We start from the raw sequence: 26,500 nt of genomic DNA on the forward strand, positions 1-26,500 counted from the left end.
AAGGATTCAAACTGGACCCGACGCCACAAGGAGGCTTTAGGGGGCGTGGCCCCCTCAGTTGTATGTTTTGCCCCTTTCACAAAAGGTATTCTATAAAGATGTATATCATGGGTGAAACAAATACAATACAAGTATTTGCCTTGAAACACTATGTGCTAAGGTGTTGTTTCAGAACCATGGACAGCTCTGTTTTAGATTAGTTTCTTCAAATGTGGGCTTTTTCCTTGTTGTGAATAACACTTTGGCCCTTTATATTCTCAGATGTGTTGTTATGGTAATTAAATGTATTTAATTTGGAAAGAGTGACCTTGTTTTTAAAATGCTGAGCTTTTTTTTTGGGGGGGGGGGTCCGGTCCGGTCCGGTTCAAATATACAGTTCACAGTACGCAAACACAAAACAACAGCAGGCAGACTTACACTTACTACTGTGCATCTGGTGACTGTCGAAGCCTCCGAACGTCTCGGCCCGACGAGGCAAACACACCGGCCCCACACCACCTCCTCCTCCTCCTCCTGCTCCTCCTCCTCCTCCCTCCTGGACACTGGCCATTGCCCCACCCAGGCTGCCATTCACCAGTGCCTGCAATTTCTCCACTGTCACACACACACACACAAACATCAATGTGCAGGTCAGTAAATGAATTATCCTAGCTAACTGCGTTACCGTTCTGCTCTGCACTCATGAATCCCACCAGGCACTCAACCTGGTATAGGCTGCAGTTGCTAAGCAACAACTGACAATCTGTTTGTTTTACAAAAAAGTTAAATGTCTTCATTTTCCCCATATAACATTTTAAACTTGCATACATATACATACAGAATACTGTGAGCATACAGGACCCTGACCTTTCTGGTGAAAATATGGAGAAGCACAGTCGTTTTTTGTCGATGTGTATTCTCAGTAAAACACAATAACGAGAAGAAGCAGAAGAAATGACGTTACCGCAGCCAATTCACATATCAAATATGGACAATTACAGCCCTAGGCTTGAGAGGGAGGAGAGGAGGTGAAAAATACATTATGTAATACTGTAGCTAAACCCTCTACTAAAACTGTTACACACTTTCTCCTGTATGAATCTTCCCTGCATCTCCTTTAAGTGTCGCACACGTACCGATCATGCAAACTTAAAACAAATCCAGGATTTTCCTAACCATAAACATCTATTCAGTGAGCACTCGTTTCCTGCAGCAGTATATATGTCAGTCCTCCCTGCAATATTTAAAGCTCTGACCACAGCATGGAAGAAAACAACAACAAAAACAAAGTGTCTATTATTTAAAATGCAATCGCACTGAACAGAACTCAGATTTAGGTAGATTCAATATGCCAAGAGATAGAGCTTTATGACTGAGCAGCCTCCATTGCAAATGAATTACAACACTATATATTCTGCATATTAATACAATGATGAGAAGGCAAAAAACTAACAACATGTATCATTTGTGTCATATTGAGTTTTTCAATAACTGCAGGGGAAAAAAGTGTGTTAAGAATACTTTTTGACCACTCATGCTTGAATAAAGTTTATTGCATCAGTATTTTCTGCAGAATTTTGCTTTTTAAAACACCTTTTTTTTAATTTAAAGTCAATTTTATATGCAAGGTATGTATGCAGCATGTTTCTCTTGTTTTTCCTCCTCATTTCATTCTCACAATATAAAATATATCAGTTTCAACTCTCAGCTTACACTGCTTTCTTCTCAACATTTGATGAGCAACGCAGTCAAAGTACCAGGCAGAGCTGTGATAAAATCCCAAAACACACTCTGGCTCCTCTAATGTTTTCTTACACTCTCTTTACATCATCAGTCAAACTTCTGCTCTTACCCTACGGTGAGATCCAAAAACAAGCCAATTATATCCAAATTACCTCAGAAAGATCAGGTGTCTTTCTTTGCTACAAACAACTTTTCTTTATTTTACAAAGTAATCCGGTCTAGCTATTGGTCATCTACTACTACACTTGTTGGGGTGGAACCTTTCACATGAAAACTAAAACTAATGGTAGAATGGTGCTTTTTAAGGAGATGTTAGTAGCAGTGGATCTGTTTTGCTTATTCACTGTTGTTTGTATCCTCTACAGTCTTTAAACCTCTGTTCTGAGGAACCACCACCCACCTGATAAATGGGGTAGCAGGTGTTTGCTGATTTTCCCTGAGAATGTACATATTTTCCTTGTGGTAATAATGCAACCAGATTAGAACACATGAACTGGACATTTTTGCATTCAGTGCGACTTATGTGGCGAAATAACTTCTCTGCATTTTTAGGATTTAGGATTATCTATTCACCCATTAGTACATTGCAAACCGCTACTGGTCAAAGATCATTTGGATATTTTTATAGGTGCCAATTAGCCAAAAATGTTAATTAAAAAAAAAAAAAAAAAAAAGACGGAAGCCAGTGCTCTTAGTGACTGGCAACATTATACTGTTTGAAAGCAAAACATACAATGTATACATTGATGAAAAGCTCACATGATGGCATATTGAGGTGACAAAAGGTGACATATTGCCTCTTCAGTTTTCTCAATGTTACCATAAAATATGTGGATAAAAAGTTAAATAAAGCACTGCTGTGATATATAGATATATATATATACACACATATATATTCACTATTCACATTCTGCTGTACTGCAGATTGCCCAATGCGTAATTGATCTGGAGCACATATATGATAAACACTCTCTTTCTGTCTTACCTTCCTGCAGGGCATCCTTCATGATGGATGCCCCCCTGGCTGGCTCCAGGCTACTGGCTGATCTGAAGAAAGGCTCAACTGGCTGGCAGGCCTCGACGGTCGGATTCAAACCCTCCCACATTCCCCTAAAGAGCTGCACCTTCTCCTCCAACAGAGACAAGATCTCTGTATCCTTCTGCCTCAGCAGATCTGACCAGGCAGAGACAGACAGGCATAAAACGAGAGAGAGAGAGTGTGAGGAACACATGTTGTGATATTAGGAGCAAATTCATCCCAGTTTTTCCTCTCACCTCTCATCTCTTTGGCTTTAGTCTCCAGTTGTCTCTTGTCATCTTCCGTCTCACTGGGAATCCCTTCATCCTCATCCTTTTCCCTGTAGAACCAAAAATCCAGAGCTTTAAATAATACTGAAAAAAAAAAAAATCTGCAAAGATTTTTCAAAATCTTCACAATTTGTATGTCTTCACTACCTGTAACAACAAAGTGTTAATATATATAATTTTAATGAATATAATAATTCAGCAACACTTACAACATTAATATTTCAGCACAGAATGACCCTGAACGTATCAATTAATATATAAATTAAAGAATTATTTACAGATTTTTTTTCTCTTTGGTTGATTTTTATTAAAAAAAAAATTTTGTTTCACCATTTACCTTTTTAAGTGCCCTTGAGTATACTGTAAGGCAACCATAATTAAATGATTTTGAATTCCTGTCAATAGCTTGATCACATTTTGTATATTGTGATGGAAGTCAGACAGGGAAAAAGAGCTACACAGTATTATAGGTCTCTTCTCGCTGTTGGCTGTACCGGAAAACATCCTCTGCTTATAGTAAGCTGTCCTTGAAGCCAATCCAGCATTTAACTGTGTCTGAGTACATCCCATCCCCAGGTAGTAGAGTGCTAATCCTCCCGACAGCACACTGTTCTGTCGCAGCTTACCGTATATTACTATCTGGTGTCTTGGGCTCTGTCTAACTCCTGGGTTACAACACAAGTGTAACGTCATTGAACTCTGCGACGCAAGACTTGAACGAAAAGCAGTTTAAAAGGAGAGATTGATTTTCAGTATCAGTATTATGATTGAGAGTAAATGGGCAGGTCAGGCCAGGATCTAGGTGTGGACTTAAATGCTAAGGTAAAGCTTGGACTTAAAAAAATGGTAATGGAACAACCAAAGGAGCACAGTTAACTGACAAGGGCAATAAATACACAATACCAAGTCAAGCTACTACTTACATTGACTGCATAGCTTCCTGAATGAACTGCATCCAGGTGTTGCGCTCGTCCTTTGAGCTGGCGAGGACCTCTATCATCTCCGGCTTCTCAATACCGGCCGTGATGAGGAACAGGCCTCGCTCTGCGTTAGCGACTTCCCTGATGATCAACTTCTGGAGGGAAATGACCGTGGAGCGGTGATCCTACGGGAGAGGTGGAGAAGAAGGGGAGGGATTGATGAAGATGACAAGGGAGGAGAATGGAAAGAAAAAGAAAGATGACACTGGGAGGGTCAGGGAAGAGAGTGGGAGGGAAGTGAAATGGTGACGAAGCACAAGAGCGAGGGAGGGAGAGAAGGATGATAATTATGTGAGGAGAGAAGGAAAACGGGAGGGAAAGCAAGACAGAAAACAAAAGCAGGCAGACAAACATAGACAAGGACGGACAGAAGTGGAATAAAGGGGACAAAAAATAAAATAACATTACGTGTCCAACAATCGTCCACAATCGACAACATCAGCACCTTTTAGTCCAGCAACACCACAAACCACTATTAAATTCCTGTTCTGTTTGACCACATCCCTGCGCTTTTCCAGCAGTCTCCTGTCTGAGGTTTGAAGAAAGAGATCTCTGTACCGAAATACATTCTTAACTCGACTGCAGCTCAGCAGAGAAGCATTCCTGAATTGACCCTTGCTGCTGAATTTTGACATCAGCTACAGCTCCACATAAACAGACAGTATCTCCGATCCAGGTAGTGTGGCCTTTGCTTTTGTTGCTACTCACTCAGTGTACTGTTTGTAAAACTGCAGATCTGAAGCTCATTCCCATGGTCACATGGCTGCAATTCATGTAAAACAACATGTTCTTCCTCTATTCAGTGTCAACAGATTTAAAACTCACTCACACAGGGTCCTTTTTAATAGTGGATGTGATTATTATGCCGAAGGCCTGCCTCTATTCTATCCCCCTTGTGCATGTGTGTATGTGAGTGTGAGGAGGGGAGACTGTGTGTTTGTGTGTACTTGCATTGTTACATTTTAGGACCTTTTTTAGGACCAGATGTCAGTTTGAGAACAAAACGTGGTCCTAATAAACCTAATTTCTGAGGTACTGGTTGAGTTTAGGGCTAACATGGAAGAAATTACTCTACACCTATATGATTTATCACAGTTGGGTTGGATGCCCAGGGCCAGATCAGCTTTATTAGTTGAGGCTAGCAAGAGGCAGGTAGTGTTAGACAATGAGAATGGCAAGAGGGACAGCAAATACAAACAGTAACAGTGGGATAGGAAAATATGAGCACAGCATCTCTGGCAGTGGTCTCAAAAATCTTCTTTTACTGGTGAAAAGTAAGGAAACGATAAAGACAGGAAAATAGGAGAAATAGAGTAAAGAGACAGACTAAGAGGTGAAAGGAGAGCGAGAAACAAAGATAACAGCAGGATCCTACCAGCATGGCGAATACATATTTTTGGTCTTTCTCTTGGAGGAAGACAAAGACATCCGACAGGAGCAGAGCATGGACATCTGGAAGATCAATGGGAAAAAAAAGTAGTTTTGGCTGGATGAGAGAGAATATATTCTATATTGTCAGTGTTTACAAAGAATGAGACAGCCATGTCAAACGGTGAGACCATGAGTAAGCATCCTCACCCTTTAATCTTCCCTGGCTGTTCTTCAGCTGCAGCGCTCCGTCGTGGATCAGCCTCCTCCGCAGCATATCCTCCCTTGCAAAGATTTGGCCGTTCTTCATCATCATGATGGACTTGCTGTCCATGCGGCAGTGGAAGTCCTTAAGGCGGCGTTTTTTCTCATGCTCGTTCACCTTGCTATCGACTGCTGCAATCACCTCCTTCACCATCTTAACGGCGTCATTGAGGTCGTCAAAGTCTTCCTCGTTCTCTGTCAGCGTGTGGGATAGCAGACATGAACAAAAGGCTCAGGTTAGGTTATCAGACAATATGACACTTAACCGTGCACTTCTTTACCAATGGGATAAAAATCAAAGCAGTTTGATTGATTAATTTTTATCAGAAGTGCAGGTGAGCTCTATTACAAGTACATTTGGAAATGTAATGGCTTCCGACTGGCTCTCTATAACCAGATGGGTGAAATGGCACCGAGTTTATGTAGAGCAGAAGGTGCAGTGAAATTTTGGTACCCGTTTGACATTTAACTGCATTCCCACTTGCTTGCGGGGAGTAATGAAACTGGTAATAGTCGAGTTTAAGGAGTCCTGAGTCGAGCCCCTTATTCTGATCCGTTTCCTGTATCATTTTGAGCTAAAAAAGATTGAGATTGAGCTGTGCCTCAGCTGAATTTAAGGTCACCACATTTTTAATAATTGTTTGCCCCACATTCCTTCTTCTTGAGAATGGGGCAGAAATTCCTTGTGAAAAAAGATGAATGCACCTCAGAAATAATCAGTGCTCTCTGCTCTTACAAATCGGTTCAAGTCATTTGTATGCAACACTCGATGCACTGACAGTGACTGAACAGTTAATGCTATTTTGGTTAATTAAAATATTATTCTGAAGATATCTTTCTTTTTACAAGTCTCTAAAAAAGTGTTTCCATTTTCCTGCAAAGGTCCATTCAACACAAGTTAATGGGATTGTAGGATGTAGAGTATAATGGGCTGCACAATGCACACTGATTAATATTTATGACCGACTCTGGATCTTTTTTTTCTCTCTTACTGCTTATAACAGGAACATTTTGAACTGCATTGTGGTCAGAACGCAAAGGGGAAAACAGAGGAACAGAAAACTGAATTTAGTTTGGTTATTTGGGGATCTCTCACCTGACCTTTTGTATCTGTGGTTAATCAGCATTTCAAAGCTGCTGTGTTCTTGTACTGAACTTGTCAGTCGATAATTGTAGGGCCAGTTCAGCGGTTTCAGGTTTTGCACATTTCTCTGTAACATTAGCGATTAATGAAGAGCCCACGGCTCAAAGTAAGAAGCCGCAAGAGAACATAGTTTTCCATTATCGGACAATTAAATTGACAATTTGGAATATATATGTATATAAAATTATCTGTACACTTAAAGTGAGAGATCACCAGCAGGTGGTAGCTTAGCATAGCTTAGCCCAAGAGACTGGAAACAGTCTGAAGAAAATCAATTTTGAAGACTATAAAATTAAGATTATGTCTTATATGTTTAAAACACACAAAAATGAAATTGAAAAGTTGTGCTTTTATTGTGCCTTTGCCCTCGGATGAAGACAGAGTAAGCCCATTTGCCCCTGGCTGTAGCATCTCCTTTATCTGACTAACTAAAGAGAAGAGTGACGATCAATACCACTCTGATGTCTGGGCCTCTGCAAGAGGGAAATTAAGTGTATGTTTTAACTGTGTTTTAACTGTATTCATAAAAAAATGTTTTGCCACTCTAGTTCATCCAGTATTTGCTCTTCTCTCAGTCTCTTCATCAATCACAGCTCATCCTCTTTGAGTTGAGAGATTCAGCCACAGAGTTCTTATGTCTTTATTTTGTATTTCCCTTTGCTATTATTCACCTGAACCAAACATGTAACATTTTTGCCCCAAAATGAAACATTTTGCCCCTAAAGCTTCTGTACGTCACTCTCCCAACGCACCAAAATATTAACTTTAACTGGTAGGATCCTAACACACACACACACACATACATACATGTGGACTATATCACACTTGGCAAGTGAGGGTATTCTTGAGGCACCTTGGGGATTAAGTCAGAGCTTGCCCACCCCACTTTGAGGAAGGATTAGAGAGAGTGTACACAGTCAACTGACTGACAAGAGCAAATATGTTGTGAAAAACGTTTCCCTAAAACAAGTGATGCTTTGGTGTGTAATGAGGTGCTACTAATAAACTCGGCTGAACCGCAACTGAAACTATTAGATGTGCAGCAACTTGTTTCTCTATGTATCTATAAAGCAGCAACACTTCATACATTCTAATGCATTAATTGGTCTTGTATGCATTACTGGTTTATGTAAAAATACTTTAGATCAAACCATAATCAATGCAGCTCACATGCTGAGAAGTTACATTTAATGAGACTGAATATGAAAATGTATTTCCTTCAAAAAAAAACTATGATTTAAAATGTATCTTTTTACTGTGTATCGATACATATAGCATATTTTAATAATCTGCCTCTCTGCTTACACTCTTAGAAATAAGGGTTCCCAAAGGATCCTTCTACAAGGGCTGAGGTTCTACCTGGAACCATTTGCTTCTGAAAAACCCTTTCCTGAATGAAGGGTTTTAAAATGGTTCTTGGTGGAACCTTTATAAAAAGGTTCTACCTGGAGCCAAAAAGGGTTCTCCTATGAGGACAAGCCAAAGAAGCTTATATGGTTCTACTTAGCACTTTTATTTCTAAGAGTGTAGTTATGAAACTAACCATTCGTGTGCTGCAGCATTCTCTGAATCAACACCGGGTACTTTGTTATCCTCTGGGTCACCAACAAGATGCATTCTGGGATACCAAGTCTCCGCACAATGCTGCTGCTCATCTTTTTCTGAAAAAAAAAAATCAAACAAAAGGTGATTTAGGATAACATATCCAACAGCAGGCTCATAACAAGATGAGGTTTCAAACAACCACAGAGAAACAATTGAAACACATTTGCTGAAGAACAACAGTATAATTGTACTTTCGATAGTGTTTACTGTGATGTGTGTGACAGAGAAACAAGTCCAGAGGCAACAAAGCCTCCATGATCAGGATAAACATTCTCAAGCACTGTATATTTAGGTATTTACACAAATGTAAATACATGCACTGACTGAAATGAGTGTACATTAAGATTAAATATATATGAGGGAAGTTAGAACTCTAACTAAATGGCAGAGAAAATGTGCATTACTGTAGATGAGACTGTAGATGAAACACTATGGTGAGACTCAAACAAAAGCATGATAAATAATGAAGGCCTTACTTTGATAAAGGCTTTGAAGCGTTTGTCTTTGGTCAGCAGGTCCTTATAAAAGTTGACAGCTTCATTGTGGCGGCTGCAGAATCGTCCGTAAATCCTCCTCATACTTTCACCACTAGATCCTGAGAACTAGAGCAGAGTTTGACAAACATTGTTCAACATCCACACTACACCAGTCAAGAACCTGTATTTCAAACCCACCAGTCCATCCCTGCTCTGACCTGGTTGACAAGGATGTCTCCTATTCTGTTGATGATAAATGCTCCCTCCAGGCTTCCCCCCTCCAGCTGGCACTCTCTTTTTCTCTCCAGGAGGCGCATGAGGTGCTGCGTGTGGAACTCCAAGAGCTCGTCCAGAGCGGGGAACAGCTTCTCCACCGTCTGGAGCTCGAGCTGCACCTCCTTCTGAAGGCCTTTACTGTAAACTTCTGACATAATGCGCAACGTGCGGATGTGGTGTACCTCTGTCTGCATCAGCTCTGGAGGACAAGCAAAGGAAGCGAGAGTTCACACTTTGTTCACACCTTCCACAGATGTTTATCAATAATATGATATCTCAATCTCAGAAGCCTTCAATGAGATGCACTGTTTTCATAAAATGATTTTGCAAGTCATCAACACAACTTTCCTTCACATGTAGTTGTCACTCTAATCTATAGAGAACATCTATTAAAGAGTCTTGTGTGGTAATGAGATGTACCATAAATAACGTCTTGTCTCTTCACCAGCTCCCTATCCAGCTGCTGCAAGTACTGCTGCTCCATACACAAACTCCAGGAATCAGCTTCAAGGTCCTTGGCCTCCGCTTCAAACTCTCCCATCAGCTGCCCGTCCATCATCTCCGTCCCTGCACCAACAACACAGCTTGCACTTAGAATCTGAAGCAGATTTCTAATTCAGATTTTAATAATGTTAAATCATCATGCACATATTTATTTTTTTCATAGTATTACACCTTTCACTCACACTGGTTATTTGCAAGCTCAGTTACAGTTAAAAAACAAACATTTTTTTTTTAAATCTACCTTCATCAGTGAGAGATTCCATGGACTCTGTGACCTGATTGGTTCTGTTGAGGGAGTCGGTGGACTGGGAGAGATACCGCAGGCCTTTAATGGGCATCTCATCGAACATGGGACTGATGGATATAATAATAATAATAAAAAAAGGTTCAATTAACAATGTTGCTTCATAACAAATTATAACCATAGATATGCACTAGTCTGACTGAACACACACAATGCACTGCGGATGCAGTGGCCAAATAAAGTCACTAACACACAAGACTTAACAATTCTATATGATAACTTTGAACGCCTGAGGTTCTTCAATCCGCTTCATGTATATATGTATATATATATATATATACATATATACACACAGATGCCACCTCACCCAGCGATGTTGCTTATGGATAGGCTCTTGGACAGGTTGTTGCCGTGGAAAGCCATTATGCTCGTGGGTCTCCGTGACGATGGGATCATCAAAGAAGAGTGATCTTCAGGGCATAAGATGGCTGACCAGGGACGCTCCCTCGTCCCACCAGCTGGACAAGAGACAGACATACAGGACAGTCAGCAGCAGCCTCTTTTCGAGTATAGACTTAAGGGTCTATTCATTTCTTTTAATCTGACCGAGAAATACATGTATTACTGAAATGAAAGATACTGGTAATATCCGCAAATTGAAGAAAGGAATGCTGCGCTGAAACTTCTGTTTACTTTATATCATAACCTGAGAACCTGATGAGTTTTCCAGTCAGTAGCCATAACAATATAAACTAGTTTATGTCCTTAAGAGTGCAAACTAACTAACACTTACTAACAATTTTAATCATGGATCGGTAAATGGTTAAGGGCTACGATGTACCAGAGGTAAAGCCTTTTAATTTGACACTCACATTTGTTTCTCATCGTGACTGTAGGGAATGAGCTTGAATCTGGGACCACAAACTGCTGCTTGGGCAACTAGCCAGAGAAACAGAGCATCAAAGAATAAAAGATGACTTCAAATCAATTTTAGCTGCAAAACAACAGAATATTACAGTCAGTGGTAAAGTAACTGTCAGGGAATGTTTACCTTCATCTTCACCTTGGCACAAACAGGCAGACTGTCTCTGCAGCCCTTGTGGACAGACACATTACAGTCTGGAAAGAAAAGCAACAGAGCACTCAGTGAATAATACGAGTCTGGTGACGGGGGTGGGGGTGTTGAAGGTTTGTGGAAAGGTGGGGGCAATAAATTCTGACTGGTTTTCATAGCCGGCCAGGAAACTCCACCAGCCCACTAATGAAAGCCAGACTGGAGCAGAGTATGTGATGCAATCGAGAGGTAATACTTCACATGGACAAAGGGGGTGAAAAAAGGAATGACACATCAGCACAAAAACTGGGTTGCATGGGAACATTTCAATTATGTAAACATTCCCAGATCTCCATTCTGGAACAAGGATCAACAAATAAGAGTCCTAAAATATGATCTGAGCCCATTTGGTCTTCAGTTGTCCTTTACAAAGAGTGTAAAAACAGAAACCTCTCTGTTTCCCTTTTACAAGTGAACTTTTAGTAAGAGGAACAACTATATCTGGTTTTGTCAAAATCTTCACATGGTTCTTTAAAGAGAGGTTTTTTCCAGGAGACAGAGCTGTTTTAAAGAGACATGTTTGCACAAGTGAAAACCACAAACTCACTATATGATGTAGTCATTTGCGCTAAAAAGCATACCACACTTCCGCTCTCAGGATTACATCAACAAGCCTACAGTTACAATAAAGCTGAGGAAAGTCTGTGTTACAGAGTAGGAATCCAGTTAGGGTCACACTTTCCATTTGTAGTTCCATGTACCATTTCTCTACAAAACACGACATTTAGGTAAATAATAATAAATCTACCTTGTATTTTGTTTTATATGTCAAAGTTAAACCCACACAATAAACCTTTAAATCCCCGCAGAGATGTTCTCATCTTAAAGAGTCTCTCTTGGGCTATTTTGCTCTTGTTTTGTGGATGTGCAACTAATTCCAGCTAATCTGAGACAAAGGATCACTATTTGTGCGCTGAATGGACACAAGCCAGACATCTGCAAGAACAAACCTCCGAACAAAACACCCTCCAACATGTCAGTGGCTCTAACAATAGGAACCAGAAGGACTGAACACAACAAGCGCTGTACTAGTCCAAACTCAAGTATGTGAGGCAGACCGCTGAGAGGGTCGCTGTGTTGCTGCGATCTATTGCAGAACTAGTTTCTGCTTTTGAGGCTCTTTCTGGGATTGCGCTGGAGGCTTGTGCAATAAACAACATCCTCTTTAGGGCTACCGATGCTGCTTCAGAGGGAAACAATGCAAAAACAGTTTTGTTGTCTGTAATAAAAGTCTGACTGGGACATTAGACAAAAGCCTTCAGGGAGTTTAACTACTACATACAGGTCATGAGGCTGCTTTAGACAGCTGCTACGAGCCGTTTAAAGCCAACTGCTAATATACAAGCACCAGTAGAAGGTTTTACTAGACGCGTTTGTTATTTATTTTTTCTAACAAAGACAATGACATGCTCACATTTTTAATGATGATTTATTGACAAACACCACCACAAATTTTTTTTTGGGGGGGTCAATAGTGACATAAATAAGTAATGTTGTGTGTGTTATACATTATATTTTATTATTGGGATTGTTGTTGTTACTGAATAATGATAAATTGATAAATTAATAATTGAATTAAATATGTCAGGTCCCAATGAACAGACTGGGCTTTTACTGTAAAAGGATTCATGCCTAATGATGTACAGTATTTTTATTGATCCCGGGCTCCTGGATAGTACGGGAAAAGCAACAAGAAGTGTAATAGACATAAGAGTTGGTATAAAAATATGAATAAAATAAAATACAATAATAATAATAATATTTTTATTTTAATAATATTTTTACAATAATATTTTATTTATTTATTTTATTCATATTTGTATATATATATTATATATGCATGTAATTTAAATTTAGTATACACAGTATAGGTTACTGTGTTTCTGACAATGCTGAGATCTTGCATGCATTTATGTAAGAAATTTATTAAATTTAGATATGAAATGACCAAGATGTGTCATCAGAGATTGTGTGATACTGGTTTCATTGATAACAATGACAGAGCCAGATATTCACAAAACAAATGCTTTGTGAATGGCCGCTAAAGGTGTTTATTGTTTTGGTTCTGTGTTTAGTCGGTTCCACCACCCACCCAATAATAGTAATAAAAAGTAGCATTTCAGCACACAGGATGTCAGCTGAGCAGGCAGAGAGTAGCTTGCTGATGAGCATCAAAAATACTGAACAATGCCAAACATAAAAAGCATCTGTACCCCTCTCAGAAACATCTTGACCAGAGGAGAAGGAAAACAGAAGACATTTAAATATACATGACTGATACCAGACAGACAGGGAGGCAAAACAGAGAGCTTTAGCCAAGGTTATTCAACGCTCTCACTCTCTCACTATATCAATTGACATTTAACGCATTAAAAGTTTTTACAGTCTGTTAATGTCTCCTTGTCGTCCTCTCTCATAATGTGATAATTCTCCACGGCTGCTCTACAGTACAGTAGATACATGTTCACTTTCAATCTCCACAGTTGCTAATGTGTGAAAATGAATCAAATAGGTTCAAGGTCTATAAAATGTAAACAGTGGGACAGCTTTGTATGTGGAGGTTTATGTGAATGAACACAGTGTAACTAACGGTATAAATGCAGAGTCTTATTTAGGTAAGAAGTCAAATCTGTAAAACATTCCTGAACCATGTTGATGCAGTGTTTTGAACTGGGATTGCAGTAACTGTTTAAGAATGCTTCAAGAACAATGCAAAAACAAAGGTGCTTACTTGTGCAGTGGAAAGCGTCTTTGCTGGTGAAGGACTTATTGCACTGGTAACATTGAGCTGTGTGACCCAAGCCAACCGGTGTGAACACGTGACCGTTTGCTGTCTTCTTGTCCTTCTCCTTGCCCTCCTTGTCTTTCTCCCTTTTGTCTCTGTCCTTTTCCTGCAGAGATGGAAATATCATCGTTAACCCAGCACTCTCTATGAAATTTACACCATTAATTACTTTTTTTTTTTATTCCAGCCAATTAGATGCCGAGGAAAAAGATACTGTAATTAATATTAGGCATATTTACCAGAAAACGTCTCAGTGTTGGTGCAGTTGTTTATGTTAAATTCCAATCTGAATCCAGCTGAGCAACATTATTACTTTGATGTACAACACAGCGGGGAGCTTTGCATATAAAGTGATGCATGACAAAAAGCTTTTCTCATTAAAAAAAAAAAAATGTTCTAAACGGTTGAAGCCACTTTTTTTGGCTGGTTTGTCTAAAGGCCCAGCAGTTATCCTTTTAAGACACATATTATTTGATAAAAATTGACAGTACTACTAGCAGTTGTTTATAATACTAAAGGTCACAGTAAGCAGTGTAAACAAGTTTTGGCAAGTTTGCCTAATGTGGTCGTCTAACAGCTACTGCAAAACATATTCTAACCATCTTGAGATGACTGGGCACTGAGAGATACTCCTGCAGGATGTGTGACTACCGGCGGGAGTCATGCTGTCTGGGAATCAAATCTTTGACCTTTCCCTAACAGGGGATTCTTTCTGCTGCCTTGGCGTTAATGGACGAGGTCATCCACAGCTGTTGGTCATATCTGTATACTGAGCTGAATCACAATCCTATACAGTGATGCTGAGAAGAACAGAGCTCTTGTTCTCTTGGATTTACATCACAGAGCCTCCACCCAAACCCAAAGGAAATGGGAAAATGGATTTTCCAGCTCCTTTTAATGACCAGCCCAGGGCCTTTTGGTTTGAGGGCACCACAAAGCTCTGACATAATAGGGCTCATTTGGTTCAAACAACTCAAGATGCCATGAAGTTGACGGGACCACAGCAAGTCAACATGTTTGCATCTATTAAAACACTTGCGTGTTTGTTTTCTGTCACTTTCTTTTCTTCCTCACAGATGTCTAACCTGTGGTGAAGCACACTGTGGAAAAAATGTCAATGAAATAAAAGCGAAATGAAGTGTTCTTCACGGCAGTAAGAAAAAAGTTGAGATACGCAGAACTAAAAAAACAGAAAGCAAACGAGGATTCAAAGCACATTTCTTTTGGTTAAAAGCAAACACAGCAGGAAAAGTGATCACTTGTGAAATTTAAACCAGAGAATTATACAAAAAGATGCTGCAGCGGAACATAATGTAACAGGCAATGACTTCAGAGGAAGACGACGAGCTCTGAAGGAAACACAGATCACTTTTAACATGATAATTTGACAGTTTCATTCTCTGCAATTTGACTGGAAAACCAGAGCTTTCAATTAGCCTACCTCCAGCCAAGTCTTCCATCTGAGTGATAGGCCATGGCTCCTTATGAATCGCCTGTAAACCATCCCTGGATGTGGCAGAGTGTCTGACTCTACCATCAGCACTGAGGCTGAATAGGGAAGTGACTAGACATTTACCGGAGGCGCTATTTCTGCAATGACCCTTCGTCTGGTACAAGCGCTATGACAACATTGCACACCATTTCCTCCAGAAACATTCACACTTTTGATAACGTTCTGAAACACTTTCGGTGCAGTAAATCCAGAAACAAAGATAGATAAGTCAACGTGTTGGATTTGGTTTCCGAGCGAGAAAGAGACACTTTAACTGTCACTGAATAATTTGTCAATTATGGGTACAGTCCAATAACACTAACGAGGGCTACTGCAGCCAAAGTGAGTCTAAATTGAACATCAACACTTTGCTAATGCCTTGGATTCCACGGGACTGTGACAAATCATGTTGACCTTTTATGAGGAGAGAGCAGCCATAGACAAGTTCTCGCAGAAACTTGTCACTTCAAAAACCAAGCAATAAATAAAGTAAAAGGGGAGATTATAAAACACAAGCCAGCCCTGTCTTCCTGTTTTACTTCCTGTTCTCCCCGTGCCTCTTTGCAAGAGTTGCACATTTACAGAACATGCAGAACTTTCATTATCAATATATCTCCATTTAAACAGTTCACAATGGTAAAGTCAAGACTTTTTAAGACCAAAACGCTGTTTTATAGCAGGTATGATGATAAACCAGGTTGAAATGGCTTTGTGTTACTACATAGCATTTAAGCAGCATGTAAATGAACTGTTTTCTCTTTGCTGAAAACAGTCCCACGTTTAATTTACATCTGTGTAAAATATCCTGACAGCTTGTAATTAGATACAGAAACATTACTAACATAACTGCCTGGAAAATATTTAGGATTTCGGAATTAATTTATGTAAATGATATGCAATTTTTTTGACTTCTAAGGGATTTTTAAGGAAAATGAATTCAGTTGTGTTTAAGACTTTAAGACCTGCAGCATATCAGAGTAATTCTTCTTTTTGACACCATTTTTTACTACATGCTGATAAGAAAATCCAAGAATATGGTCTTGCACTGTCTCTAAAAGAACGAGGGCCTTTATCACATCTTACACCTGATATACCGGTCTGTGAGATATGGGACATAATAACAAACCAATAGGGTAAATCTGAGTGGTAGAAGTTCCAAAGAACACTGACTTTTCCAAGAACAAGACACTTAACCCCCCAGCGGTGTAACTGAGGCTATTCAGAGACCAACAGAAGAACATGCTCTGGACAGCTTCCAGAGTGAATGTGTGTAAACGTGGAGTAGAGAGTTGTTGAAAAGCAGCCTGGTGTTCAGCCATCCTTGCGTGAACAAATAAATGTCTAAGACTAAAAAAAGGAGACTGCAGTTTGACCAAAAACACTGCAGACATGGAGGCTCTGCTCTGAGAACCCCTAAATTAAATATAGTGAAGTATAATAAATATAGTATAGCTTAAAAACATCTTGCCACATTTGCATTACAGTGGACTAAATCTCCACATTCCCTCACCCTGGTCTTTTTGTACATCTTGTTCTTGAGGTAGCTGAAGGTTCGGCTGACTTTGGTCACACTCTTCTCCTCAGTGTTAGTCCGCAGAGGCCCAGGCTCCTCCTCCGATATACTGGAAGACATATAAACAGAGTCGTATCCTTAAAAAGCTGAAATCTTAACGAATACCTCCTCTGAAATATAAGTGTATTTAATGCAGCAAAGAGAGAAAAACAAACAAACAAAAGAACTGTTGATTGGTAATGTGTATGCGCAGAGGTGGACTGACCTGTACGCTAGTGACCCAGAGTTGCTGGAAAAAGACCTCATACCTGCAAAAGAAATAGGAATGTATGTGAGCTCAGAAGACAGTATAAACAGGACATATAATTATCTATATCTATAACTGAAGCTGAAGATTGTCTATTTTGCCGATTGGGTACAGTGGAAGGCGAAGAAATAATTGTATAAGGAATTTTACGTATGACAATATTTTTGAATTTCAAATCTTTGAATCTTGACCTCACAAGCCATCACTGTTTCCCCTGAAGTCAATGTAGCTGAATGATTTTCTGACCTAATATTTAAAAAAAGAAAATGTTTTCCTTTGTCCAGAAGGCTCTTAATTCATGTCATGGTTACAAGAAGTGGACAAGGAAGAGACTAATGCCCTTGAGCAATGTACTTCACCTTTAGGTACCCTTGTCAAGCCTGTGTGGAGGCTGAAAATAAAAATTGCTCTGGCACTCAAAAGGGTGGCAAGAAAATAAGGCATAAAGCTGAAGCCAACTGTGCTTTTAGATCCAGTGCCCTAATTGCTGCAAAGTACTGGTTCCAAAAAGTGTGTGGCTGCACTGACACTTGTGATCCATTCCATTTGATTCCCTGGCTCTAGTGACTATCGATGTTCAATCTGATGACTCATAATTCAGTATAATGAAAAATAATAATAATATACAAGTAAACAAAAGCACATATTACAATATGTTGGTATTATTACTTATAAAGAGGCATCTATTCTTCACATCATAATAAATAGTCTGACAAACACAAGAAAAAATGCAGAGCATGGTTCGCCTGCTCTGCATCAGAATGTCAAACCCAAAACAGGATAATGAGGGCAAAGTTTTGGCCTGTGTGTGTTGCTAGCAACATAGTCAAGGAGACAGAGAACACTAATGGAAAAATCTCACAGATAAGAAAAGGGAAGGAATGGCTCAGCGTCTTTGAGTAAAGGTGACAGACTCACATTTATCTGCAGGAAAGTGCTTCTTTCAGTTCACCTGTCGCGTTTATGATCATTCTTTTTCCATCTTTCTCTGCTGATTGTGATCATTTTGTTTCGCAAGGGGGACAAATGCAGAGGCTACTCTAAGAAAAGGTCAGCTAAATAGGCTTGGTACGGGGACAAGGCAAGCCATGGTGTTATTTAATGTTGTCGCTGGAATTGTTAACACAAAGCCTAGTGTCAGCATCTACACTCGTGACTTTGCTACAAACTAATTGCACATTCACACTACAGGCAGGCTCAATACAGACGGTAATTAGGTTCTTTATGAAAAGTGTGTTGCATGTGAACCTTTGGGCTTTATCTTCCTTCAGTATCTAGTTGTGTTCGAGCGTATTTAGTGTATTTGTGTCCATTACTGCAAATACATAAATCCTTTAGGGAGCTCTGACCCATTGAATAACTGTAACAAACTGAAAGGTCAGAGCAAAGTCTATGCTGCATATTTATGCGTAATTATTTGAAAATTCAATATAATCCTTTAGGAGTATTTTGTGGTTAAATGTTATGGATTACTTTTTCAGCGTGGCCTGTTTTGTTTCCGCTGACTTTGGTGGTGGTCCGAGAAATCTTTGACACCTCCAAAGAGGTTAAAACAATTACTTTCAGTCACTACTTTTTATGAGGATTGTGTGTAAGATTTTAACTGTGTCATAATAGGATGAGCTATCGCTTCTTACATGTTCACATAGTAAATATACAACAAATGTTGGTTGCAGTGTGAAGGAGAGATCTACTACTAATGGGAACATGTCTTGTTTTGTTGACATCACTAAGATCTTCCTACAGGAGCTAGTGCACAGCTTCGCACATTCACAGTACTCACTGACGTTATCTTCATCATTGCTAGATGAAGAATCCCCATAAATGAACTGAGACTTAGATTTGGTGAGGATTGGGGAAAGGCTGAAAGAGATTGAAATTCGCCTCTTGCGTCTCAGGTGTCCCACCGCTTGGGAGAGAAAGAGGGAGGGAGGGAGGGAGGAAAGAACCAGTGCTTGAAAAGATCACTTAATGAAATTAAGTTTCTTCATGAAAGTAGTGATGAAGGAGAAAAGGAGGTAGAGCTGACAAGATGATAGAGAGGAACTTTAATAGCTGACAGATTAAATGGTTTAAGAGCTAAGGCATTTATTTTATTTCACAAACTTTTTACCCCACATGACCCCTTTTCTTTCACAAATGTAGCTTTAAATTCATCACTGTTGGGAGACTGTCACTGGGAAAACAAAAGACTTATTCTTCATCTTTCAAATATCTCTGCCCACTGGGTCTCCTCGTCTAAAGTGGTTCAGTTATAACGGAATAAAAGCACCCATCAAAAACATTTATAGGAAAAATGTCTATAAAAAAATCTGTATTTTAGACATTTACCACTTTGTTTACTATGCTACTTGTAGTTTCTAACTTTTCAAAGCAGGATAATAGAAAGACATCTATTGATGTAGAGATTGATGAGGCTGAATAGCTAAAATCTAATGTGAGCACTAAAGGTAAAAAAAAGTGGTCACTCACTATCAATATCTCTCTGGCTGATGGTGAGCATGGACACAGACTTGGTCAGGGGCAGGGTCATGGAAGAGCAGCTGTTTCGCAGAGGCTGATACCGCCTCGATTTCTGCAGACGGAGACACAAGGTTTAACGTGAGGTCACATGACACCGTATGGAAACACGAACAATAAACAAGGCAGATGCAACATGGAACCAGACATTAAGCGGGCGCTTAACGGGAAACAGGAACTTTAAACTTAAAGGGGAAATTAGACAAAATGGTTTGTGATGTTGTGTTTGCAATTTGTTTTTTTGTTGTTGTTGTTTTTTTCAATCAGGGCAAAGTGAAGCTGCCTGGGGAGGGTAATGTTTATTAAATCTTTTCTAATCCCCAAACAGAAACAGTCTCACATTTCCTCTTACTGTTTATGAGTCTTGTTTATGTACAAGCTTTTACAAATCCATTCTGTCCGACAGGATGAAGATATGACATTGAAAGGACAAATGTAACAAGTGTGTGTGTGCTTTCTGACCAGATCATGTAGTCCTGCATGCTCCCCCAACTCCTCCTGCTCCTCAGTCAAAGACACCAGTGAGCCCCTGTCATCACTGTCCTGTCGGGGAATCCTCGGGGGCTCCAGGATTCGAGGCCCTCGGGTGGTGGGGCCCCTCAGTTCCTCCTGCCCTCCACTGAGCCCCTCCAGACTGTAGCTGTGTGGAGAAACAAAAGGAAGAGGTGACCTTACTGAACACTTGTTTTCTGGTGACGCACAATTACTGCTGCATGAAGGGCTCACAGACCTGCACAAATGCACCTGTTGACATACACACAGCTGGTCCTGCATAGTGTTTAGCCAGCTGAGTTATCACCAGACTCTGCAGCAGATTTACCGCTGAAGCAGGTGCAAATGATTTCCAACATCAGCATCAACATAGAGAGCTCTGCAGGTCTGATTTACAAAGCCAATTACATCAATCTATGACTGGAAATAAGAGGCCTTGAAAAATCCAATACAATGATTATGGAGAGGTAAACTACGGCTACATTTCAGGATGAGCTATGCTACGTGGCTGCAGCTCTATTCACTTCAGGACAGATTCTGTGATAGTTAAAACTCCACCAATAAATCTCTCCCACCTCCAAGCCCTTGGCTCTGTATGGCACTCCATTATCCAGCAAATCATCAGTCTAACACATTCAAACATCACTAACCTAAACTAGACCCAAAGAATCACGACTCTGTGATTATCAGTGACCAGCTATGGAGCAGCACTCACCTATCCTCCGGGCCGTGAATGCAGATGACTATATCTGTCATATTAAGGCATCCATCCTGCCAGTATTATTACATACTACGCTGTACGACCAGACAGTCCCCGATACTGAGACATAAATAAAACCAGCCACTGTTGCAGCTCTCTGCTGTTGGAAGAAACCGACTGGCCGACTGAGTGACTAGGCAGGGAAGTCATATGCACACCGACATTTGGACCTACCAAAACGACAAATGCAAATCAAGCTGCATGTAAATGCCTTCTATTCAAAGTAGAACAGGGTTGGAGCTCTTTGGAAGACCACAAAAAATAAAAAAAAAGCAGCATGCGCACACAAACACGACCTAAGGGAACTTACTACTTCCACATCAAGACTGTAGGGAGCATCAGGAGGACACCAGCTGAGTGTGAAAAGTTGTGATTACTCAGCAGAAAATTAGAGTCTGGAATCAAGAGGAGGGATGAAAGGATGGCACAGTAATAACGAAGCTTACGAAGTTACACAGAAATCTGATGAGAGGACTTCTGCTCAGAGCGTTCAAGTAGATCATTAACACCATTAACCACACACACTGTAAATATGTGTGATCATTTCCTGCTGCAGCGCAACTTTGTTTTTAAATGTGACAAATGTGGTCCAGTAAGAGCAGAGGCCTTTGACCAAGAGCCATATTATGTGTTAACCATGTCCAGGCAGAGAGCGAGAGAGAGAGAGAGCCAATGCTGGCTGATATTAATGGTCATTATAAGCTGTTCCTGCTATAGTGTATCTGCATTAGCAAATACTGTATCCCCCCTGAATTTTGAATGTTTAAAATGCAGAAGTCTATGTTAAGCCAATGCTTATGAAGCTAAGAAAATTCAAAGGATATTAGTAAAAACGCGGTTATAAACAGATAAAGCAGAGACATTTTAGTAGCCTTAGTCACCCTATTATAGATAAAAACAAAACTCTGAATTCAGCATTCCTCAGAAATAATATAAAGAATGTAGGTAGGGTATAGTATCATATTAAAAAAATGTGATGTAAAAAGTTGTGACCTCAAAAGACCTACTCTCTGCAGATCCACTGCTCTACAGGTCACCATCTAGGATCCTATCCAGTGCTTCACTGCAGTCATACCACAACAGGCTGAAACCTGACGCGTGAATGCTGCTACAGGTACAAGACATTCTTCATATTCAGCAACCTCCATTTCAAATCCAAAGTGAGGGTTTGGCTCAGGCTACAGAGCTGACCTCCAACAATTCAGCACGGGCAAATCTCCTGTCCTGTTTTCACTGCTGTGGGACACCGTCTCATCTAGGACTGAATTCAAAACTCCACTGATGTCTTGAAAAATTCCAGATGGGAACATGTTACTACATTATAATAAAAAAAAACCCTGTTCTCGGTCTCTGGCCGAGACGGTTCTGTGAGCTTCCAGAGCCAACTTCCTTCTTTCTGTGTGGTTGCTTGTTATTACCACTGCCACAGTACATCATGCACACTCCAACAAATGAAAAGAACAACATTTTTTAGAGCGATAGCCTGCAGGGATGGAGCACAGTGCAGCACTTTGTCCTGCATACATTAAAAGGTATTAGGTCCACAAAGGCTACACAGAAAGAGGCTTTTTTTTCATTACATAAAGATTTATTAGTACCTTCTTCTGTGAAAGGTCAGCTTCCCTTCACCCAGGTTACGGATGGAACTGGAGGTGATCGATGGGATGGAGACAGGAAGTGGATGATGTGTGAGATGATTTGGGATATGAGGGGTGATGGCAATTCATGAAGAGCATAATCAAACAAAGCACAATCAATTTTACTTAATCATGGCTCTATGAGCTTCACTGAACACAGCTCTAACTACGAGTCGCAATGACATTTATCATGAGCCTCGATCTTGAAGATAGGACCTACATTTTGGGAAATAAAATTTCTTTCTTGCAACAGTTTGACAAGAAAGTTTGTCTATCATCGAGACGAAAAGAAAATCAAAGAGTATTTTTTTTTACCAGGTAGTTATAAGTGCACAACAAGAGAAATGTGGACTTTATTTTCCTTGAACAGAGCAAGACTCAGTGTAGCTTTTATGCTAATCTATAAAGTAACTGTCAGCAGGTTCTTAGTAATCAGACAGAGGAGCTTTTCTCAGACAAAGGATTACACGTATTTGCTCATTATTGTTTTTAAAGTGTGACAACACATTAGAATGGTACGACTCAGAAACAGGAAGTGATGACGCCATGTATGTCTCACTGACTGACACATACTTTAAAGCCCTTATGAGTCCTTCCAAGATTTGGCAGACTAAATCTAAATATGAGCAGAAACAATTTCTACCAGTTAAAAATAAATTTAACTCACAGTAGCCGTCTGTTAAATTTGTAGTTTCAGTTACAAACACAGAATTGAACCAATTTAATTCTTGTTAGAAAATGGTGTTTTCTGTGAAGAGCTGAATTTTTGAGGCAGAGGCAAGTGGCAGTGAGGCACAGCCCAATAAAAAATCCTGGTTAAGATGAGAGTATCTGCAGCTCACTGTCTGTCTGTGGATGACAGAGGTGCTGCTGAATGCAACACATGCAGGCGTTAACAGTATTGTCTAGTCTTGCAGACCACCTTTTGGCCTCGAACCAACTATCTGAGAAAAACAGATCCAACAGATCAATGACGAATGATCAAACAGCCTCCGTCACAATGTTTGCCTGGCAAAAAAAAAACCCAGTAAACACGGAGCAATGATGAAATATTGTTGGTGATGGTTGTTTCTGCTGAGCTCAAGTATCATAAAAACAGCAGCTGTTTTCACGGCAGCATCATGGCACAGGCCTTTGATTGCCAGGCACCTACTCTGCTGACACCCAGTGACACACAATGTCACTGTTCCAGCATGGTTGGTGTGTCAACGCGAGTGTCAAATGGTACATGTTAACTGGTGACGACTGTACACAATGCTGAGTGTGAACAAGTGTGTATCTTTAAGGGTGTGTTTTGCGCATTGCGTGCATGCGTGTGTGTGTGTACTCATGCAAGCACAATTTTGACAGCTCCCTACCAACATCAGACTCAGGGACAGAGAAGGAGTTACATCAACATGGCCTAATAATATAAGTGTACTAATTGGGATTACTGACAGCTACTGCCTAACACCAGGAAAAAAAGCAGCAGCAAACGTTGCGTGAAATCAAGTCCAAATCCAACATTTAATCCACAGTGTATTTGGAAACTCTTCATCTTAAAGAATAGAATTTACCTCCTCTGGTTCATCTCTGCGTCTCCTCCGTTGTTCTTACCAGGACCCCAGCTGTGGCGGCGAAGAGGCGACAGGGAGCGGTTGCTGGTCCGGAAGAGACAAGAGCGCCGCGGCACCTCAGACACTCTATCTTTGGCTTCTTCTTCAGCTTCTCCTACTCCTCCTTCCAGTCCTACAGAGGTAGTAGCCCCAGTCTGAATGCCCTCCTCTGGGCTCCAGCTGCAGCCCAGGGCCTGGCTGCTGCACTCAGGGCTGGAGCTGGACGGACCAACGCTGGCAGTGTCGTCTGTGGAGGAGCAGGAGACAGAGACCTCGCTGGTACTGTCTCCTCCTGTCACTTGCTCATCGTTCTGCAGAGATAAATATTATATTATATATATTATTCTTCAAAAATCCTGCTGCATAGCATTATACAAATACAGGGAACTGTCAAAGTGTATGAGGCATCTCCAAAAGGGGTGTTTTATCATGAGCCGCATAACAGCTTCATTAATTCAAAAATGACTGAAGTCAATGCCAAAACTCTAATGAAATTAAGATTGGTTTGTTAGCTCAAGGACCAGACATGTGTGAAAGTATTTATTTTTTTAAACTTCAATCTCACATTTAATCAATGCTCTTATCATGAATAAACTATAATTGGGTGAGTTAGTCCTGCTCTGCTAACAGAGGCACACATAGGAAGTGAAACATTTCACCCTGGATACCCCCTTAACCCAAAATAGTCACATAGAATAGAAACAAAAGTCCTTTAATTGCCTCACCTATCACGTTGTATCCATCAGTGTTTCTTCACTGATGCACGTGACGAATTAAGTGAATGTTGGGAGAGCTATTTAGCCCACAGGAATGGTCTATAATGAGGACCAAATGGAAAGGCTCAGGGATAATGAGCCAGATCCAATTTATAGCAACGCTGACATTAAAGCAAGTACCAATAAATAATGGCTACCATGTAAAAACAAACAGTTTCCCATGAATGGTGCAAACAGTGTTTCCATGGTTTATACATCACAGTTGCAGAGTGTTCTTGGGTTGGGGATGTGCATTATTTGTCACTTACATTATATAATATATAGCTCAGCAACTGATACTGTATTATTTATGGTGAAGAGGGCCAGAAATGTGTCCCACTCGTTGCATTATCTTTTACTAGTCTTACCTGTCTGAAAGGTCGACTACATAAGCTGAATGAAACTGTAGAATGTGATTTGGCCTGGGTCTGGTGGGAAAGGGCTCATGTTTGTGCACACACACACACACACGCACGCAGCCACAGACACACAGGTTTAGGATAGTTCATTTAGTGCTAATTTGTAGGTGTGGGCTTTAACTGGGACTATTGTGCAGCCAGCTGCAGTGTGAGAGTCAAGCATAGAGCTGCTTCTGTTGAAAGAGCAGGGATGAAAGATCTGCTTTATGCAGCGCGCACAACTTCCTCTGGGAGTGAGAGAAGGCATGGGTTCATTTGTGTGTGTGTGTGTGTGTGTGTGTGTGTGTGTGTGTGTGTGTGTGTGTGTGTGTGTGTGTGTGTGTGTGTGTGTGTGTGGTGTGTGTGTGTGTGTGTGTGTGTGTGTGTGTGTGTGTGTGTGTCAGGCTGCGTCTGACTGCAGTGTATATTTGAGCTTTAAACTTCATTTTATATTTTCAGGCATTGAGATGATGCTCACATCCCTATACACTGTAATTAGTGAGCATGCTACATTCAAGTGAAACACAAGAGTTACACCACTGCAATACAATTGCCCTACATAGAACACTGGCCTGTGTTTGGAATAAAAGTACACAATACTTTTGCCAATCACTGTCCATCTACAGCACCCTAACCTTCAGCTTCATACCGTAAAATCCCAGGCAGCTGATATTCATTGTGCATTGTTCCATGGTTGTTTACAACAAGAAGATATATGGTTCGCATTACCATGAGCATGTCTCAAGTGCTCAACAACAATAAGAAATACAAGTATTTCAACTTTAACCAAAGGGCGCCTGGCTTCAAACAGACTTTCAATACCAGCTAAGTGACAGAAGCGACCAGGGCTGCCACTTCTCCAGCAACGGCAGCAGCAGCATAGAGCTACTGGCTTAAAAAGACACTTAGAAGATGTTTGGCATCTGAGCCTTGGCTGCTGATGAATAAAAAGCCAAGCACACAGACAAAATAGCTACTTCATATGGAGCATATAATCCCTAGAGGTCTAGTTGCAGAGGAAATGCATATTATCTTCTCACTGTTCAACATAATGTGCTGCCTGAATTCACTGCTGGAAAGTTTATGTAAATCCTGTAATTTATACATGTGATTACTATCTGGTTTAAAATTAATACAGCAACAAATATGTGCATAAGGAATTTTTGTTTTCATTTTTTATATTCCAGCACAAATTGACACTTTAGTACATCAAGCAGCCATTTAATTTAAATAGGTAATTG

General features: G+C 40.3%; 1 protein-coding gene across 1 annotated transcript in view; it reads right to left on the bottom strand.

Moving 5' to 3' along the window:
• The window catches only part of LOC310936788 (A-kinase anchoring protein 13), an 80,843-nt gene that overhangs the window by 10,575 nt on the left and 43,768 nt on the right, over positions 1 to 26,500 (bottom strand). Inside the window, exons 11-31 of the mRNA XM_083900935.1 lie at positions 24,068 to 24,417; positions 22,473 to 22,520; positions 20,085 to 20,262; positions 19,575 to 19,677; positions 17,061 to 17,103; positions 16,793 to 16,904; positions 13,737 to 13,896; positions 10,943 to 11,010; positions 10,764 to 10,830; positions 10,259 to 10,409; positions 9,889 to 10,001; positions 9,564 to 9,710; positions 9,086 to 9,342; positions 8,868 to 8,993; positions 8,330 to 8,447; positions 5,589 to 5,837; positions 5,386 to 5,462; positions 3,954 to 4,135; positions 2,998 to 3,080; positions 2,708 to 2,896; positions 418 to 594 (exon numbers count right to left, since the gene is read on the bottom strand). Coding sequence (XP_083757061.1) covers positions 418 to 594; positions 2,708 to 2,896; positions 2,998 to 3,080; positions 3,954 to 4,135; positions 5,386 to 5,462; positions 5,589 to 5,837; positions 8,330 to 8,447; positions 8,868 to 8,993; positions 9,086 to 9,342; positions 9,564 to 9,710; positions 9,889 to 10,001; positions 10,259 to 10,409; positions 10,764 to 10,830; positions 10,943 to 11,010; positions 13,737 to 13,896; positions 16,793 to 16,904; positions 17,061 to 17,103; positions 19,575 to 19,677; positions 20,085 to 20,262; positions 22,473 to 22,520; positions 24,068 to 24,417 — 2,998 coding nt within the window. The remainder of the gene's footprint in view (positions 1 to 417; positions 595 to 2,707; positions 2,897 to 2,997; positions 3,081 to 3,953; positions 4,136 to 5,385; positions 5,463 to 5,588; positions 5,838 to 8,329; positions 8,448 to 8,867; positions 8,994 to 9,085; positions 9,343 to 9,563; positions 9,711 to 9,888; positions 10,002 to 10,258; positions 10,410 to 10,763; positions 10,831 to 10,942; positions 11,011 to 13,736; positions 13,897 to 16,792; positions 16,905 to 17,060; positions 17,104 to 19,574; positions 19,678 to 20,084; positions 20,263 to 22,472; positions 22,521 to 24,067; positions 24,418 to 26,500) is intronic.

This window comes from Microchirus variegatus, assembly GCF_963457635.1.
Source record: "Microchirus variegatus genome assembly, chromosome: 14".
NCBI lineage: Eukaryota > Metazoa > Chordata > Actinopteri > Pleuronectiformes > Soleidae > Microchirus > Microchirus variegatus.